The 18,739-nt window shown below is 39.0% G+C and overlaps 1 protein-coding gene across 1 annotated transcript in view; it reads left to right on the top strand.

Moving 5' to 3' along the window:
- Nucleotides 1-18,739, top strand: part of clybl (citrate lyase beta like) — a 60,879-nt gene that overhangs the window by 30,998 nt on the left and 11,142 nt on the right. The window contains exons 2-3 of the mRNA XM_046845435.1: nt 7,425-7,629; nt 16,800-16,988. Coding sequence (XP_046701391.1) covers nt 7,425-7,629; nt 16,800-16,988 — 394 coding nt within the window. The remainder of the gene's footprint in view (nt 1-7,424; nt 7,630-16,799; nt 16,989-18,739) is intronic.

The following is an 18,739-nucleotide window of genomic DNA, read 5'->3' as shown; positions in this document are numbered from 1 at the left end:
CATAAAAAATTATATATATATATATATATATATATATATATATATATATATATATACACAGTGCCCTCCACAATTATTGGCACCCCTGTTCAAGATGTGGTCGTGGACTTCTAAAAATTCTCCTTTTTTTTAAAACAACATAGAACCCAAATGCAAAAAAAGAGAAAAATCCAACCTTTCATTTAAGTACATAACTTTGGTGGTAAAAAAAATCATACATTTAGAAAAGAAAAAAAACTTGAAATCATGTGTCCCACAATTATTGGCACCCCTAACAATTCCTCTAAAAAATTAAATTTATTTTTTTTTTATATATATATATATATATATATTTCTGTAGTTGCTAAGGTTGGTCAGGGTATCTAGGGACTTTTAATTAGTAATTCATGATTTCCTGTTTCCCTGGGGTATAAAATGACGTGACACAGAGGCCTAATTCTCTTACCCATTTGTCAACATGGCAAAGACAAGAGAACACACCATTAAAGTAAGGCAGATGTGTGTCGACCTTCATAAGTCAGGCAATGGCTACAAGAAAATAGCCACTCGCCTTAACTTGCCGGTATCTACAGTCAGAGGAATCATTAAGAAGTTTAAAAAAACTGGAACAGTGACAGGCTGAAAGAGGTCCCAAGTTTATCTTGCCACAACGCACAGTGAGGAGGATGGTAAGAGAAGTAAAAAAATTTCCCAAGCTCACCGTCACAGAATTGCATCAAAGAGTGGCATCTTGGGGTCACAGAGTCTCCAAAACAACCATCAGACGCCTCTACATGCCAACAAGCTGTTTGGGAGGCATGCAAGGAAAAAGCCTTTTCTCACTAACACTCACAAACGTAAACGTCTGGAGTTTGCTAAGCGGTACTGGGACTTCAACTGGGATCGTGTGCTTTGGTCAGATGAGACTAAGATTGAGCTTTTGGCAACAAACACTCTAAGTGGGTCTGGCGAAACAAAAGATGAGTATGCCGAAAGCACCTCATGCCCACCGTGAAGTATGGTGGAGGATCTGTGATGCTGTGGGCCTGTTTCTCTTCCAAAGGCCCTGGGAACCTTGTTAGGGTGCATGGCATTATGAACGCTTTGAAGTACCAGGATATTTTAAATAAAAACCTGATGGCCTCTGCCAGAAAGCTGAAGATGGGTCGTCATTGGGTCTTTCAGCAGGATAATGATCCAAAACATGTGGCAAAATCTACACAAAAGTGGTTCAGCAGTCACAAACTCAAGGTCCTCCCATGGCCATCTCAGTCCCCAGACCTCAACCCAATCGAAAACCTGTGGGGCGAGCTAAAGAGAAGAGTGCATAAGAGAGGACCCAGGACACTGGATGATCTAGAAAGATTGTGCAAAGAAGAATGGTCAAAATCCTCTCTCTGTGTTCTCCAATCTTGTGAAATGTTATAGGAGGAGATTAAGTGCTGTCTTGTTGGCAAAAGGAGGTTGTACAAAGTATTAACATCAGGGGTGCCAATAATTGTGGCACACATGATTTCAAGTTTTTTTTCTTTTTCTAAATGTGTGATTTTTTACCACCAAAGTAATGTACTTAAATAAAGGTTGGATTTTTCTTTTTTGCATTTGGGTTCTATGTTGTTTTTTTAAAAAAAAAGGAGAATTTTTAGAAGTTCTATATATATATATATATATATATATATATATATATACTGTATTTTTGGACTATAAGCCACTAAACATTAGAAAAAACTGAGCCTCATAACATTAGACCAATGAAATTTCCGAACGGAAACGAAAAAACGCACTTCACATGTGTTCTGAGCTGCACGGCATCGGAAGAAAATAATAAGGACATAATCCTCAGCCTTGCACACATGCAGTAATAGCGGAAAAATGCAGCGGCAGGCTATTCCCAAAATACCGCTCTGCTCTTAAAGGAGCCACAACATATTTCACCCGTTACACCGTGTAACAGACACTGTCTTTCGTTAAAGCCTGTGTAAAGTTCATTAGTTTGCGGCTTATAGACAGGTGCGGCTTATTTATGTTCAAAAATAAAATCTTTGTAAAATTCAGTGGGTACAGTTTATATTTGAGTGCGCTTAATAATTCGGAAATTACGGTGTGTGTATGTATGTGTGTGTTTTTTATATATATATATATATATATATATATATATATATATATATATATATATATATATATATATATATACATACACGTTGAAACCCGCTTATCTCAACCTCGGTTAACTCGACAACCCTATTAAGTCGACGTTTTTGAAGTGGAACCGCCAAATTCGCGCTTTGTCTAAGCATTTTTTTTATCGGTTATGTGGGTTATGCTTTTTAATGTCGCTGAACCCTAATATCTCGAGCACAAGGGGGGGAAATTTTCCATTTAACGTCGGTTATCTCGATGCAGCCACGGAAGAACTCGCGAAAGTGGCGGAAAAATCAAGGCTTACAGCTGCTACAGGTGAACCAACATATACCAACAATAACAGACAGTGAGAGTGTGGAAGTTTAAATAGGAGCTGGTGATGATGCTAAATGAGCACAATATGTGCGCAATTGAAGCCGGGAGCTTCGGAGAAAGCGGCCGAGAACGCACCTGCCGCGCCGAAGGGGGCGTGGCAGGTGGATTCCTGACTGTTAACAAACATGTACTGTATATTTTTATAGCATGCCTTCATCAAACAAATCGCGGCAACGCTGTTGTGTAAAAAACCCTCTAAAAACACGTGCATGCACATTCTCATTTATTAACGCACATCATGTACATAAAGAAATTTCAAGAACGTTAATATATTGCCGCCATTTTGATTTCCGTTTATCTCGATCATCGGTTATCTCGATGCTTTTTGGCAACCCCCTAGGACATCGACACTGTATGTATATATGTATATATATATATATGTATGTATGTATGTATATGTATATATATATATGTGTGTGTGTGTGTGTGTGTGTGTGTGTATGTATATGTGTATATATTTATGTATATGTGTATATATCTATACATTTTATTTATATATATATATATATATATATATATATATATATATATATATATATATATATATATATATAAAATGTATAGATATATACACATATACATAAATATATACATAAATATATACATACATACATACATACATAGGGGACAATGTAGGTTTTCTTTCACAAGATTCCTTTCACTTGAACTAACAGACCCAAACCTTCTAGCATGACAATACCCGTGCACAAAAATGATCTCCATGAAGATATGGTTTACATGGGTTCGGAGTGGAAGATCTTGAGTGCTGTTTAACGCTGACCTCATCCCTATTGAATATCTTTAGAATGAATTTAAATGCTGACTGCATCCCAGGCCTCCTCACCCTACATTAATACCTGACGTTACTAACCCCCTTGTGGCTGAATGAGCACAAATCTCCACAAGCACCCTAAAATCTAGTGTAACATCTTCCCAGAAAAGTGGAGGTTATTATAACAGCAAATTAAATGTGGAATGGGATGTACAAAGAGCATAAACATATTTATGTTGCAATTCTGTCTATAGAGGTCTGAAATCCCAAATCAAAAATAAGAGGTGAGGCTGAAGTCTTTATAAATTTGGAATATAATGAACATTAAGTGAACTTCATTCAACTCCGCAGAACTCTCATAGAAGAAGGCATTATTCATCATGCCTGAAACAAGACTGAAAGCACATGTGTCTTTTGATGGCGTTTCTATAAGTGACCTGACATTTAAGCAAATTTAGATTCTTTGGTCCGTGTTGCATCATTAAAATCAGTACAGTATGTTGTGGCAGTAAATGAAAACCCGCTGTTAGCTGGAAGCCAGTAAAAAAGAAGCCTGCGTGTCTTTGGTTTTTAGAGGGAATGAAAGAATGTTTCTGCTTGTGTAGGATTCTTGCATTAATTCTGGAGAAACAGTACATTTTCTTTTCTCTGTGTACTCCAGTCAGGGTCTCTCAGTATGCTAGCTTGCTCGTTTTCCTTTAGCTTCCTATAAGCACATTGCCCTAAAGGAACGGGTTCCATGTTAGGGCTTATTATTTTGTTTTATTCTTTTCAGGGTTACATTAGAGAAAGAGAGATAAAGGATATTTACTGTAACAAGTTCTGAGTACAAAAAAAAGGGAGATTATGGCAAAATAAAAAAACGAAATTTTGAGGATTAAACAAAGACTTTTCGAATGGAAAATGAAATGTTGAATATTGTCCATATAGATCTTAGCATCACATCATGCTGAATTATGGGATCGTTCCACCATTTGTACCGGTTGTTCCTTCTTTACATGCTAAAAACACATTCACACACTCCATGAGCTTATTTAGAGCTGTTTGATTGTGGTTTTTCTGGCTTTCCGGCTTTTCATGCTTAAAGGAGAAGACTTTTTAAACAAGTGGAGCAATGATCTGAATATCCTACATCCTGTTACATTTCCATATACCGTATTTTTCGGACTATAAGCCACTACTTTTTTCCCACGTTTTGAACCCCGCGGCTTAAACAACAAAGTGTCCTATTTATGAATTTTTCCTGGGTTTTTCCCGGTTTCACGAACTTCAAGCCAAAAAACTGAACCCCATAATATTAGACCAATGAAATTTCCGAACGGAAACAAGAAAACGCACCTCACCTGTGTTCTGAGCTGCACGGCATCGGGAAAAAAAAACGTTTTTCTTAAACGCACGACGATGCCAAAAGATAAACTCCCGAGATAAATAGTTGTGAAAGGAAGGAGGAAGACAGTGAACAATGACTTTCTTGGTAGGCTACTGTTTAGATACAAGCCGTTGTAACGCGTTGAGTCTGGGTGAAGGGAGAGCTCACTAACTCCAGTTGCAACAGAAATCATATAAGCACAGACAGGTTTCCAAAACTCGTTCTTTTTTATTTTACTTGGCAACAGCGTTACGGGTTAGTCAAAGAAACTTAGAAATTAGCATCAGAAAATAATAAGGACATATTCCTCGGTCTCCACACTTGCAGTAATAGCGGAAAAATGCAGCGCCAGGCTATTCCCAAAATACCGCTCTGCTCCTAAAGGAAGTGCAACATATTTCACCCGTTACACCGTGTACCAGACACTGTCTTTCGTTAAAGCGTGTGTAAAGTTCATTAGTTTCAGTGTAGACAGCGGCTTATAGACAGGTGTGATTTGTAAGTGCCACCGCTTTCACCAAGAGAGCATGGACAGTTTGTCTCCCATGAGTCTTGACCATAAGTAGCTGTGGCATCACCTTGAGATTTCGAACGATCTCCCAATAGCATGGCAAACATTTTTCAATTGCCATATAAGCATGTACTTCATACTTAAAGGAGAATTTAATGATATAAAAGTGCCCTATTTATTTGATACAATTGATATTCTATGCACAAAAACTGAACTAAAATTAATAAATTACACTTGCCGAATAATGCATTAAATATGACCTGGGCATATCGGTAATCCTTTATTCATCAAAACTGTTTGAGACCAAACACTTGGGTGAATAGGGAAAAGCCATAAACATGACATGAAAATATAAGCATTGGGGGAAGCAGCAGAGACCATTCCTTGGTTAATTAAGCATTCCAGGCAACATACAAGTTCAACCAAGTGTTATTGTATTTGATGTCAAAGAACATCACATTACATTAAAATATAATTCAAATACACTGTCAAGTACCGCTGTCAACGATGCACTAACAGGCTATGCGTTGAGAATATTGATGCCGCTCTTTTTCTTTGTATTTAATTGTTTTATTTTTTTATTTATTTACTTGCTTGTTTGCCTTTTGATTGGTAGGTAGACTTGAAAGATTCCAACCAAGCATATACCCTTAAGGATATTTATATTAAGTCTATCAAGAATACCCACTAAATAAGAGAAAATGACAATATAGTGTACAAAATAAATTTTTGTTTGGAACCTCTTTTTTCTTTTTTAGATTTAAAGTGTATTTTTTAAACCAGGGTTAATATACGTAGGTGGAGCTGAGACAGTGTATTACAACAGAACAATAATGAAGCTTCCAATTAATCTATAATAAATTGAAATACAAAACTTTTCTGCTAGATCTTATGACATATTTTCCATAGAACGCTGCATCATTCCCATTTCCCTGACATTCCTGGGGGAAAAAACCTTGTTGATTGTCCTGAAAAGCATTTTATGCACCTAGATACAAATTTATACACACACGTGCACTGCTTTCCGTTGTCTTTTTTTTCCTCCAACCTTGCTTATTTTTATTTTGGTCCAATAGTAAAGATGCTTGGCAGTTTTGTCTTTCATGCAATACGGATTTCCTCCCATTCTCCTTTGCATATTCCCTCCTCATCCCTACGTGAGGTATTGTTCCTGACCAAATTTAAACACTACAGCATTCAGGATCCCTGCAGAGGCTCTGTGTACTTGGGCCCACAAAGTGCTTGCAGCCATAACTACATGAATTGCTTTTAATTGCTTGGTATAGCTGCATCATCTTAGTTGAGATTATGCCTGATTGATACTGGAAGGCAATTGTAAGCGTGGAGGATGGGATTAAGTGCCTATTGAAGTGACTTTAGCTCCTTTACACAACAAAGAGCGAAGGGAGAATACTTTACCCCCCCCTTTCATCTAAAGCCCAGTGACACCCCCACCACCACCACCTACCCCTTTTCCTGGATGGAAAAGAAACACAATCTACTGATATTATTCCTCTAAGGGCAATGAGAAGGAAGAGCCAGACAAGTACTGTTCCTGGCTATAATTAGCTATATGTGATCCCAATTATTTAGCCTATTCATTATTGCTACAGTAATTGAACAGCCTGACCTAAAGAACAAATCATTAAAACGTGTGTGCCCTAACTGCAACTACTGGTGCGTGTTATAAAATGTATTGGAAGGAGCTGAAGCAATAAAGCTGAAGCGTGTTTCATTAGGCATTAAGTACTGTGAAACAGGAATCTTGGCTCTCAGGGCAGAACTTTGGCTCTTCGGATTAGCAGCGCTACTGTTTGCTGCTAGTGAGTCGTACGTCCAGAAGTAATTAGCCGAAAGCGTTATGTAGATTTGTTGTGTTGTTCAAACTTTAATTATTTTGCGGGTCTTTGTAATCCCTTTCTGTTTCAGTCTCTTGGAGCGTCGAGTGGCCCTGACCCTAAATAGATTTATACAGCTAGAGCTGTTAAGCCTTTGTGTATTACCATTAAAGGAGAACAATTGGCTGTGATGATGTGGGTGATAAAGGCGCTCAAAGCGCAGGTCAGCAGCACTCGTCCACTTGAAAAGGGGGCTTAAAGCAAAACAAACTTTGTCATTGTGTTAAACATTTCGGAAGGAAGGACATGAACACTGATAGCATGTGTTCCTTCTTTCATTTGAGTGTCATTTAGAAACAAATAGCACATTTTAAACAAACAAAATTGGGCAGTATATGAACTTTGATGTGTTATCCTTTCATTTGTTTGTGTGTTCAGGATCGCACAAAGGCTGCTGGTGGCAGCATGGCGGCAGGGTGGTTGGCGAGCCAACCATTCCCCTGGCAAGTCTCTGAAATATATACCACGACGAGCTGTTCTCTACGTCCCAGGCAACGACGAGCGCAAACTCAGGAAGCTCACCTCGCTGAACGTGGACTGTGCTGTTCTAGACTGCGAAGATGGCGTCGCCCTTAACAAGAAGGTACGCACTGCAAGGGCAGCCTTCATTGTTCGTGCATCACCTGACTCCATGGCACAAGAAAACCAATTCTTTTACAGCCCCCCATTCAGCCAGGTGCTAGCCCTTAATCACCAGGCATAAAGCTAGCTAAGCACCATGCTTAAAACAAGCACATTTACTTCCCATTATGTCATCATAAAGGCAAGAAATGCCCCTATCACATCCTCTTGAAACAAGGTGCCCACTTCACACTGGGTTAGCAGCAGGAAGTCAGCAGATGCAGCAGGTTAAAAGCATTCTCGACCCACCCACACAGCCTGCCAATTGGCCCTGTTTGCCTTGCCATGAAATTGTGATAGGAGCTCAGGATAAAGAGGGGCTGGAGAAAAAGAAGTCACCTAACAAAGGTTTTTAAGTCGTGATAATAAAGATGATTGATATGGCCAGAGGCTATTCCTGATTGAGAGAGGTCAACTGTGACCCTTTAAGAAAATGTGATTGGGCTCAATGTTTTGCAACACCCCCTTATTTCTCTATCACTGCTAAGTGGGGGGAAAAAGGGTTTCAAAGGAAAATGTCACCGAAGTGTCCACCGATGCTTGAAAATAATACTAGCTTAGCATTCTCTCATCTTTTGTGTCGCCGAGGTGCCTTGATTGCATCTTAATCCAGCCTTTGACGGCCATTAAAAGTTTAGACTGTTGTTTTCTTTATTTCCTTTGATAGAAACGAGGACCCAAATGCTGACCTTGGGTGCAACAGTTGCTTTAGGTGTTCGCACGCATGCTGATAAGAAAAAACGCAATCGCGTAGATGTTGGTGTTTCAGAGAAGCAATACCACTGACTGACTGACAATTTCCTTCGAATCAGTGCAGTTCTGCCTCTACAGGATTATTCTGCTGAAGAATAGTAAGGCAACGTGATCTGAGCAGAGGAGAATTGCATTAGGAAAGGGCATTGGTTCTCTTCCTGAGTGTAGCTAGCACATATTTTTGCAAGCTTGTTCGAATTAACTGTCCCTACTCTAGATCAAAACGGTAATGGCACACCCTGAAAAATAACATTTGTACCGTTTAGTAATCCTATTACTCCTCAGCATTTTTGATCGTTTAAATCTGCCAAGGTTTCAGAAGCGCTTTCAATCCACAGCACAAGTTCGAATTTTATTTTAAAACCCATATGTTAGCTTTAAAGACTCCGGCACAGTACACTGGAAGCTGGATTCCATTATTTATTCGCTAGCGCGCTAGTGCGTAATGTAAAAATGAGTTATTAACTCCATAATAAAAAGCACCTCGCTCGACGGCTCCCTCTCCTTCACTCACGCTCTCTCCGCTGTTTTATCCATCCTGGCAATTGAAAATCCGTGGGAGTTGTTGTGTACAGACATTTTTATTTCCATGCCACTGAATGACACTTCGTTCTGCAGCCCAGCTGTGCTTGTATAGGCCTGCAAAATCTGAGTGAGTGACTGAGAAAATTATCACTCAGCAACAAATTTCAAGCTACTGGATGAAGTATTGACTTCAGGATTTGTATTTATTTATTTATTTTAATAAATTTGTGGTAATTGTTTTTTTTTTTTTTGTATTCTTAATGTAAGTATACGCTAATGTATATGAGTACAGTTAGTAAATTGCATAGTATTTTGTGCCTGTAGCTGGTTCACTTTCATACACACCCTGTGTGTTTTGATGTCAGATGACAGATGCTACAAGGTCTGGCCAGACATTTCAGCTTATACACTTGCACTGAGGAGCATGGAGAGCATGCGGTTGTCTCAGTGTGCATCCAGCTGATGGCTACCCTTCTCTTCTCTCTGAGAGACTTTTGTTCTGTGTATATAGTGCTGGAGATGCCCTATAGATGGGCGCACAGTTTGGAGCATTCGGCCCAGCGGCTGTGCTTCTAGTTCGTGTCCCGTCTCCCCGCGGCCATCTCGCTCCATGCTCCCCTCCTAATCCCTGCAAGTTTGGAGCTAATGAACTAACTGCTGAGCTGTCGCCACGGCGCGTAGTCCCAAACTATACTGTACTTCACACCCGATTTATTCTCCAGATGGCAAGACTACGCAGCCCTGCCGGGAGGGACCACCTCTTCCACTGGAGTGTGAAAGTGGACGGATGTTGTTTTCATACTCTATCTGATCATCTGCAAGCTTTAAAAAAAAAAAAATCCTTCCACTCTGTTGCCAGAGATAGGACGCTTCAGCTAACTGGCCCGGGTGAGGCGTAATGAGAGAGAGGTTGTGTGAGAGCACATCTCTTCTCTTGTTTCATCTGAGGTTAGTATGTCACCGGCTCAGCCCTTGCCTTAGCCAATCCGCTCAATAACAGCTGGCAAGGAGGGGTGAGGCTTGAAACAGTTCACTTTCTGACCAGTATCTTTTTTTTTTTTTTTTTTTCTGGTCCTCTAAGTTTATTCATTTTCTTTTTTCATTTGTTCCAAAATCATTTTTGGAACAAAAAATTCTCTTCTGTTTTTCTTAATCAGGTGTGTACACATATGTGCCTTGTGTCCTTTCGCAGGCCAGAAGCGATCTGAATATATATCCAAAATACATATACTTTCACATTACGTGTTATGTAATGATAGTCTTATAGCTGCTGCTTTCTACCTTCTATATCATATAACTCGTACTAGTTAAGTGTAAGATGTTTATTGAGGCATATCTATATCCTTCCGACTATACCCAGTCCAGTATCGTGCTACATTTTGGCCAGTGCACATGGAAAGATGAGAAGCGTGGAAGCAGGGTGCTGTTCAGTGGGTGTTTATCAGTGGTGTATTCACCCCACTAGCATTTTTCGCTTGTTTGACATGAACTGCCATGACATGCAGAGAGCTTGTTTGTGTTAAGCTCGGTTGCTTCTGTGGTAGTCCTGCTGGTGGCAGCAGATGAATGGTTTGAGCAGCGAGTGGACTCGCAGCCCATATTTGTCTCTTATACTTTACAGTATACTGTATATATACAGAGACAGCTATATCTTATTCTTTCATGTTGACCATTTTCAACCCCACACACTGGTTGTTTGGATTATGTTTTTTTTTTTTTCTCCTCCAGTGTTTAGAGGTTAGTATGCTTCACCAGGAGTGCAGTGAATTTCGTTTTCGTTTGACAAATCAGTCTTAATAATACTCTATTCGAGTCTTAGATTTCGCTCGGGTCTTATTTGAAAGTGTAATATTTTGGTTTCCTGTCAATGCTTCCATTTTAGCATAATTTATGCAATGAACTGTTATATGATATACATCTTTGAAAAACAGTGTATGGATATAGTGTTCAGTTCAAAGAGCAGCTTTTTTGGGGTTGGGGGGTGGGGGGGATATGGTTGAGGTGTGTGTGTGTGTGTGTGTGTGTGTGTGTGAGAGAGAGAGAGAGGGGGGGGCTGTTTCTCTCTCTCTCTCTCTCTCTCTCTCTGAGTTCACTGGTTGCTGAGCTGCTCTGAGCAGGAGGCTGAGGAAGAGACAGTTCTCCGGAGATCAGGCCTGTGTCACTCGAGCAGAGACTCCTTACTGTTCTTCTCACAGTACAGGCCAGAACTGCACAGACGGGCAATAGAAATCACTAGTTTGCCAAAAACACAAACAACGATACCAGGCATTTGCCCAAAATATCAAACCTTAGCTCCAACAGACTTAGAAAAGTAGATTTCTGCCAGAATGTACCTTTCTGGCAATTCTGAAAGGTATGTATGTTATACATACAGATAAATGGAAATTTTATATATATAAATGCATTTGTTATTTGTTAAACAATATTCAATGGCATGTGTACTGTAAGTCAGTGCAACTATACTGGGTACCATTTTTTCAGTGATGATGGTGATGGTGATGACAATGATTGAGAACACTGTGTGACTTTCATAGGTATTAATTTAAGTTGATACCTAGTGATTGTAAAGGCAGAGCATATAATATACTGTATTTGTATACGTTTCATACACATAAAAGCATTTGGTGCCCTCCTGCTCTGTGGTTGGGGCAGAGCCATCTCGGAAAACACTTCTCCCATCAGGAATGAAATGATCTAGGGGGACAAATGACAATGCCAGCACAATTTCCAACACAATGTCCATGCAGCATAAAAGAGCCTCCAGTTTTCCCTTCGTCACCTGTCTATATGTGTAATATAGAATTGTGTTTAAGTCTGGCTGTCATGCATTTATCCTGAGTGCAGTAATCATTGAAGGTTGCTGGACCATTACTGCACTTTGCTTTCTCATTGGGCACAGTGAGCCTCTGTGTTTTTCTGATGTGGTCAAGACACTATTTGTAACACAGTAACATCAAATTATAAAGACATTTTTTTCCATGTCTGTAAATGTAATAAAGACCCTGGCATGCTGCTGTCCTGTAAGACGCTGAATAAGGAGCAAGATACTGATTCGATCCATATGAAAGGGCTGTTGGCTACACTTTTAAGGATCGAAAAGGGATCTTAATTTTAGTACATTGTAGGGAATAGATGAGTAGTGTGCATGCTTTACATAGCTGTGAAGCTGAAACTTATCAGTATTTAAAGCATGTAACGTGACTGTAATGGGATACGCGTAAAGTCGTTGTTATGAGGTAGTGATTTTCAGTGTAATCCAGAAAGCATGTGCTGCATCCTGGAACGATATAAAGCTATGGCAAGCATGCAAGTAGTTGGGAAATGCATGGATCTATGATGTTTAATCAGGTTGAGTGTAGAGGAGAGCGGTTTATCTTTAAATGGTTCATTCTCGTAATGTCATCTAAATATAGAGATCTGAACAAAAGTAGGACTGCTATGAGGAAGAAATAATTTTCTTCGCACATTTGAAGGTCTCTGTTTTACAATTGGCTGATTTGTACAGTATACATAATATAACATTTGTGGACATTCCATTTTACATGTAGTTCCCATTTGCTGTTATAATAACCTCTATTTTCTAGATGTTTCTTAGTCTTGGAGTGTGGAAATTTGTGATAATATATTGAGAAGTGTGTTAGTTAAATCCAGCTCGGTTCGACCACAGGGGTATTGTCATGCAACAAGGAAAAATGTATGCTACCATATCCAAGGACATTATATACAATTGCGTGCCTCCAACTTCGTCGTAACAGTATGACTGAAAAAGTCAGGTGTGCCAATAGTTTTGTAAATACATGCTATCAAATTTGCTATTTAATTAAATTATCCAAAGTCATGGCAAAAATAATTGAAACAAGCTTCACCAAAATGTCTGGGTGGTAAAGCAGGTGAAATCCTAGAAGCAAACGTAACATTTCCAGATTATATTTTGTCACTGATTTTAATAAGAGGCTGGCTATATAAAAGTGACTGGCTAAAATAAGTATGACTCAGCATTTCAGAAAGGTCACTATGTTACACAGATCCTGCTGTGGCATCAGGTGTGTATAACCCTAATGGCTTTAAAATGGAAAGCAGGCAAATGCCAGCACTCTGTATAATGTAGCTTTTAAAGGCCATGCAAGCTTTCATGAGTGTTCTCAACATTTCTTTCAGGTTCACTTAACTTATAGCCTCCCCGTGTGATCAGGAGCATGTTGAACTTCATTGAGATTGTTTCAGGTAGTGGAATGTTTCAGACTGTAGATTGTTGAGAATGTGGAATACATTTAGACCCACTTAGATTGGAGAATTCCTTTGGATTCATTCGAATTGTACATTTTGTCCAGATTCATTGATATTCATATAGAACATATTAATATATTTGCATTTGCAAAGAAGAAGTGGAGAAATGATGCTGCATCAGCTGCCAGTCCCTATAGTGAGTCAACACACAGCCTTTATTGTTGCTTGGGTCCTTAATAACACTACATTTGAGTATTGACCAGTGCAAGATATTATTAGAGCCTTAAATTCATTCTAATCCTCACTAATTGTTTGGTTTTAACACTTGCTTTTATTTTATCCATTAGCGGTTGTGTGGAGCAGTTGATTTGAAACGCCATCTGAGCAGCACGTTCCTGTATCGACTTGCTGCTCCGGAGAACTTACAGCCTCATTATCAAATTACAGTAACTTGTTTTTGTTGGCAGTGATAGTGAGCATGTGTGATATGGGCTGTTGCTTCGAGAATAGATTTCAAATTTTTCTCTAGGCTTATGCTATATTCTTCTCAAGGGGAACTGGACAAATGCAGAATGAACAGATGATTAAATGCAGGATCTTTCAGGCGTTTTTATTGGGACCAGGTTGTATACGCCTTTCATGTCATATGTCAAAGCCAGCTGATAGGATGTTATTGTTTTAGGTATCACACCTAGAATTTACAGAGGTCTCTGCCCTGCTAATTCTTAACATTCTAACATTTAGTGACAGTGCACATGTCTTTGAGAACAGGTTGAGAAACGCCAAGAACAAAAGACACAACGACTTGTTTCAAGGCACTTTCCTTTGAATAGAGAATGATCAATTGCATATTTAAACACATCAGTAATTTTTTAGATAAAGCCTGAAAAATTAATATCTGCAAAAGCTGAATATTACATCAAAGGTTTTAGCAATTTCAAATGAAGACCTTTGTTTTCGTTAGCAGGTTTTTATCATCCAACGTTTGCGCAAATTCACATCGACGTTGTTTTCTGCGAAGCAGTACATCTTGTTTATTCACATAAGTTTGACAAAACGAGCTAGATATTTCAATTTGTGTTTGCGATTAATGAATGAGTTCTGCCTTTGGCTCAGACACCTTTCCCAGACGTAACCGAATAATTCAGAAATGGAGTTCCTTTTTTTGACACATCACTCTGCAGGAGTCCAGATTCTGAAGCTCTCAATACATGAAGGAGCTAGCCCTTTTTTTTAACTAGAGGTCAGCATCTCCAGACTTGAAAGTTCATCCTTTTGTTTTGAGCATTTTGTGGACATGCTGTCATAACTCAGTGTCAGGCTTTAATGATGGGCTTGATGGAAGGAATCAAAGATCTCTGAAACCTGGGCTTCTCCGGGCCACTCTGTGGGATGCTGGGTGATTGGGGAGCTTGCTTTGAAGCAACTTGTTGGATGGAGATCCATTAATGTAAAACATTTCAGTTTTCAAAGTGCTTTATTCAAGCTTGGAGTCGCTCGGCCCCTCAGGAGCCGAAACGTTCTCAAGAATGTTCTGTCTGTCAGTTTACTCTGAAAGAAGGTGAGTTAACTGGCCTTCCTCCCACTGATGAAAATCAAATATCACTCTGTCTAGAGCGTCTTTTCTCCGAGGGAGGAAGGGAGGGGGAGCTGTCATGACTTCTGTTACATGCAGGATTCCTGCAGCATTAGTGTATTTGATAAATTGTACCAATTATTTGTTGTCTCATGTCACGCTTGTTTGCTCAACCAGTTCGGAGATCACAGCATTACACTTTCTAACTCTAGTCTGTTGTGTTATGTGAAAGATGATGAGGCTTAAGCACTTAAAACACATATGCTGTGAAACAGTTGTATGGCTATTATTTGTGCTTTACAGTCTTTTTGCATTACCTTTACATTTTTGCCCTAACAGACAGGTTGGAGCTGTAACTGAAAAAGTAAGGACACCTTTTTAACTGAAATAACACCTTTATTAAAGATTACATCAAATATCTTCTCATGTGCTTTATTTATTCTTTACTACAAATTACTAGTTTGTTTCTTGCCATTTTATCTGTTATATTTTCTTTGTCTGCAATATTTCCCATTTGAATATCCCAAATTTAACTAGCCAATTACTTAATTATAGCAGGTTGATATTAACTAATGAACAAAGCTTACCTCAGCATACTGTTTCTAATTAGACCTTGTCTGTGCTTTGCAGACAAAGGACACCCCTCATTTTATGTAAGGATCTGCTCATTCCAGTATATTAAAATATTTGCCTGAGGTAGAGCCTGGGGCGCTTATACTCAAGTTTAACACTGCTGTCCAGTGGCTTATCAATATTGAAACACATGCAGGAAGGTATAGCGTTAATTACATTGTGTAGCATGTAAAGATAGGTTTCATCTACATTGGTGAATTTGATTGGATGGTAAAAAAAAAAAAGCGTGTTTTGTTGTTGTGTCGCATACGCTCATTGGCTAGATGAGGGGAAAAAGAGGCCTTTTGGGGTTGATACAGATTATTAAAGGTCTTAAATAAGTTAGGTCCTAATTATTGTACAAAAGATCATTTTTAAAGTTTTGTACAAAGGGAACGTTTATACAATCATGGTATTCGAGTCTTATCTATATTAAGATGAGTTTGTAAACCAAGGGTTATAGGCTCCAGGAGAGAAATCATAAAATTATTATATATAACAGCTCTAAATCTAATTTTATTAAAAAATAGGTGTTATATTTTATAGTGGAGTAAGACATGTTTTGATCTGAGCTTATTCTCTGATACTGTGTGTGTGTGTGTGTGTGTGTGTGTGTGTGTGTGTGTGTGTGTATGTGTGTGTGTGTGTGTGTGTGTGAGAGAGAGAGAGAGAGAGAGAGAGAGAGAGAGACATCAAGATGACCTGGCCTTGGTACCTTCTTCATTCATTTTTTCATGTTAACCTGCAAGAGCTGGTGTGTCAATGTTAGGATTTAGTTCTGGGTTTTACCTTTAATTCATTGTCCCATCCCTCCTTGCAGTGTGTGTGTGTGTGTGTGTGTGTGTGTGTGTGTGTGTGTGTGTGTGGGACCTCTATTGGAGTAATGTGTTGGCATACTGGGACTTGTGCTTTATGGTCTTAAGTGCATTTACTCAATTGAGGATGATCCATCTTGCTGGAATTTGTGCTTGTCTGTAATCCCAGATGCCGGACGCCATTTCCTCATTATATTCAGAAAATATCAGCCATCAATGCGTCTTTTCCTTTTTTTTATTGGTTAGTTTAAAAAAAGATTTCTGTTTATACATAATGATGATCAATATTTGTTTTCCAATAAAATACAGTAAAATAATGGTTTTAAAAATAATGCTTCAGGATGTGTACCTCACTTATTTCCACCATTGTTAACACTTGGCAATTTTGGAATGCCCAATCTAGTTTTTTATTACATCATTGTTCTGGCAAGACTTACATGTCTATTATAGATAAATCTGGCTCCTTATGGTCAAATAAAATAAATTGCTGTGAAATCTTTTTCTAAGAATGGGAGAATTGTGCATTTCTCAATCCAGTCTTCAATTTCAGCCCATTACGTTACTGAATGGTGCATTTACAGGGCCACTCATTCATGTTGCATACGTGTTGCATCCCCCATGCAGGCAGAGGCGCGGGAAACAATCCCAAAGATGCTGGCTGAACTGAATCTGGGGCGCACTGAGAAATGCGTGCGTGTGAATTCTGTGTCTAGTGGTCTGGCTGACGCTGATCTGGAGGTCATTCTACAAGGAGAGGTCCTGCCCCCGGCACTTATGCTGCCAAAGGTGGAGGACACCGATGAAGTTCAATGGGTGAGTAAAAAAACCCTGTTTAAAATCAATGTGTGTATCTACAGATAAAAATACACTATATGTACAATATAAGGTTTGTTGACACATAACCATAAGATTGTGTGTTATTGAACAACAACTCCACATTTAGTATATCCGTATGCCTTTATAATAACCTCCACTGTTCTGGGAAGATGTTCCATTAGATTTTAGAGTGTACTTGTCAGGGTTTATGATAATTCAGTCTCAAGGATGTTAGTAAAGTCCGGTACTGATGTAGAGCAAGAAGACCTGGGGTGCAATGAGCTTTTCAATTGATCCCAAAGGTGTTCAGTAGGGTTGAGTTCACAACTCTATAGCAGGCCACTTAAGAGCTTTCATTTCAACTCATGTACACCATATATTTGTGCACAGGGGCTTTGTCATGTTGGAACAGGTTTGGGTCTCCTAGTTTCACTAAAGAGAAGATTTAATGCCACAGCATTCAGAAACATCATACACAACTTTGCGCTTCTGTGGGGTAACAGTTTAGGGAAGAAAAGTCAAAAGTCAGGTGTCCCAATACATTTATCCATACAGTGTAAGTACTCTAATCGGTATTAGATACTTCACAGCTGAACCTGTAGACTTCTAATGAGCATAGTATATATCCATATCCTCACATAAAACTTCACTTTTTTCACAATTTCCACTTTTACAGACATAAAAAAAGGTTTCTGTTTGCCTTTCAAGGTCCTGAGTAAGTTGTTGTTTCTATAGAAATGATAATCTTTCAGAACAAATGCATTAATATAAAAGACATTACCAGTTTGAACGACTGCCTGACTCAATACATTCTGATCTCCAGAATGGAACATTGAACAACGCTGTAGAATAACTGTGATAGAATTCATAGATTATTGTCTATAGAATATGTATTTACATTATTTTCCCCTTTAAACACATTTGTATACAATAAAGACCTGAATATAACCGTTACATTTTTCCCACCATCAATGAGAAACAAGTAGAATGCTTGGAGTATTAACCGCTAGAGAATGAGTAAACATCAGGTTTCTTTAAAGCAGCTATTACAAAATATTTCAGTTTTACAGCTGGATGTTTATGGCTAGGGCCTGTTTTTCACAAGTCGAAATCAGGAATTTTGTCTGACATGTTTGATATAGAATATAATGATCTGAGCCTCTTAAATCATGGCCTCCTTAAATTGTGTTTCAAGGGTCCATGTAAGAATGCTAAATCCTTAAATTCATTCATTAAATATTTTGTGTAGACGAATGCCGTACCCTGGACTGCCCTGCTCTGAAGACCACGACCTGGTCCTAAACGAGAGTAATTACCTCCCATAAAACTCTTAACCCGTGCACACTTTGGTCAATGTTGAAAACTTCAACTCCTGTCCACGTGTGTGTCTGATAGAAACGCATCCCCGCTGCTTCAGGAGCCGCAGTGGCTCAAACACACCCTCATCCCGACATTACAAAAAAAAAAAATAAAATAAAAAGGCTGGCCCCCAATCCACCTCACCTAAATCTGCAGCATTCAGATGCTCTGCATGCCTTACAAAAGAACCTGAAAGGAGTCACAATGTCTTAACTAGGTGGAGGAAGGGAATGTGAGAGAGAGGCGGAGGGAGCTCACAGCTACAGCTAGTACAGAAGCAGGAAGTTTTTAACTAGTGCTTTTAATTAGAGCTCATATATTTCCTGGGCCGCTCTCTGTTTCTTGCCGTTTTAATTGCTGACAGGTGCTCATGTTTTTCTCTCACTCTC

Source organism: Silurus meridionalis, chromosome 3, assembly GCF_014805685.1.
Source record: "Silurus meridionalis isolate SWU-2019-XX chromosome 3, ASM1480568v1, whole genome shotgun sequence".
Taxonomy (NCBI): Eukaryota; Metazoa; Chordata; class Actinopteri; order Siluriformes; family Siluridae; genus Silurus; species Silurus meridionalis.
Note: the sequence above shows the minus strand (reverse complement) of the source record. Positions and strands in the feature narration are given on the sequence as shown.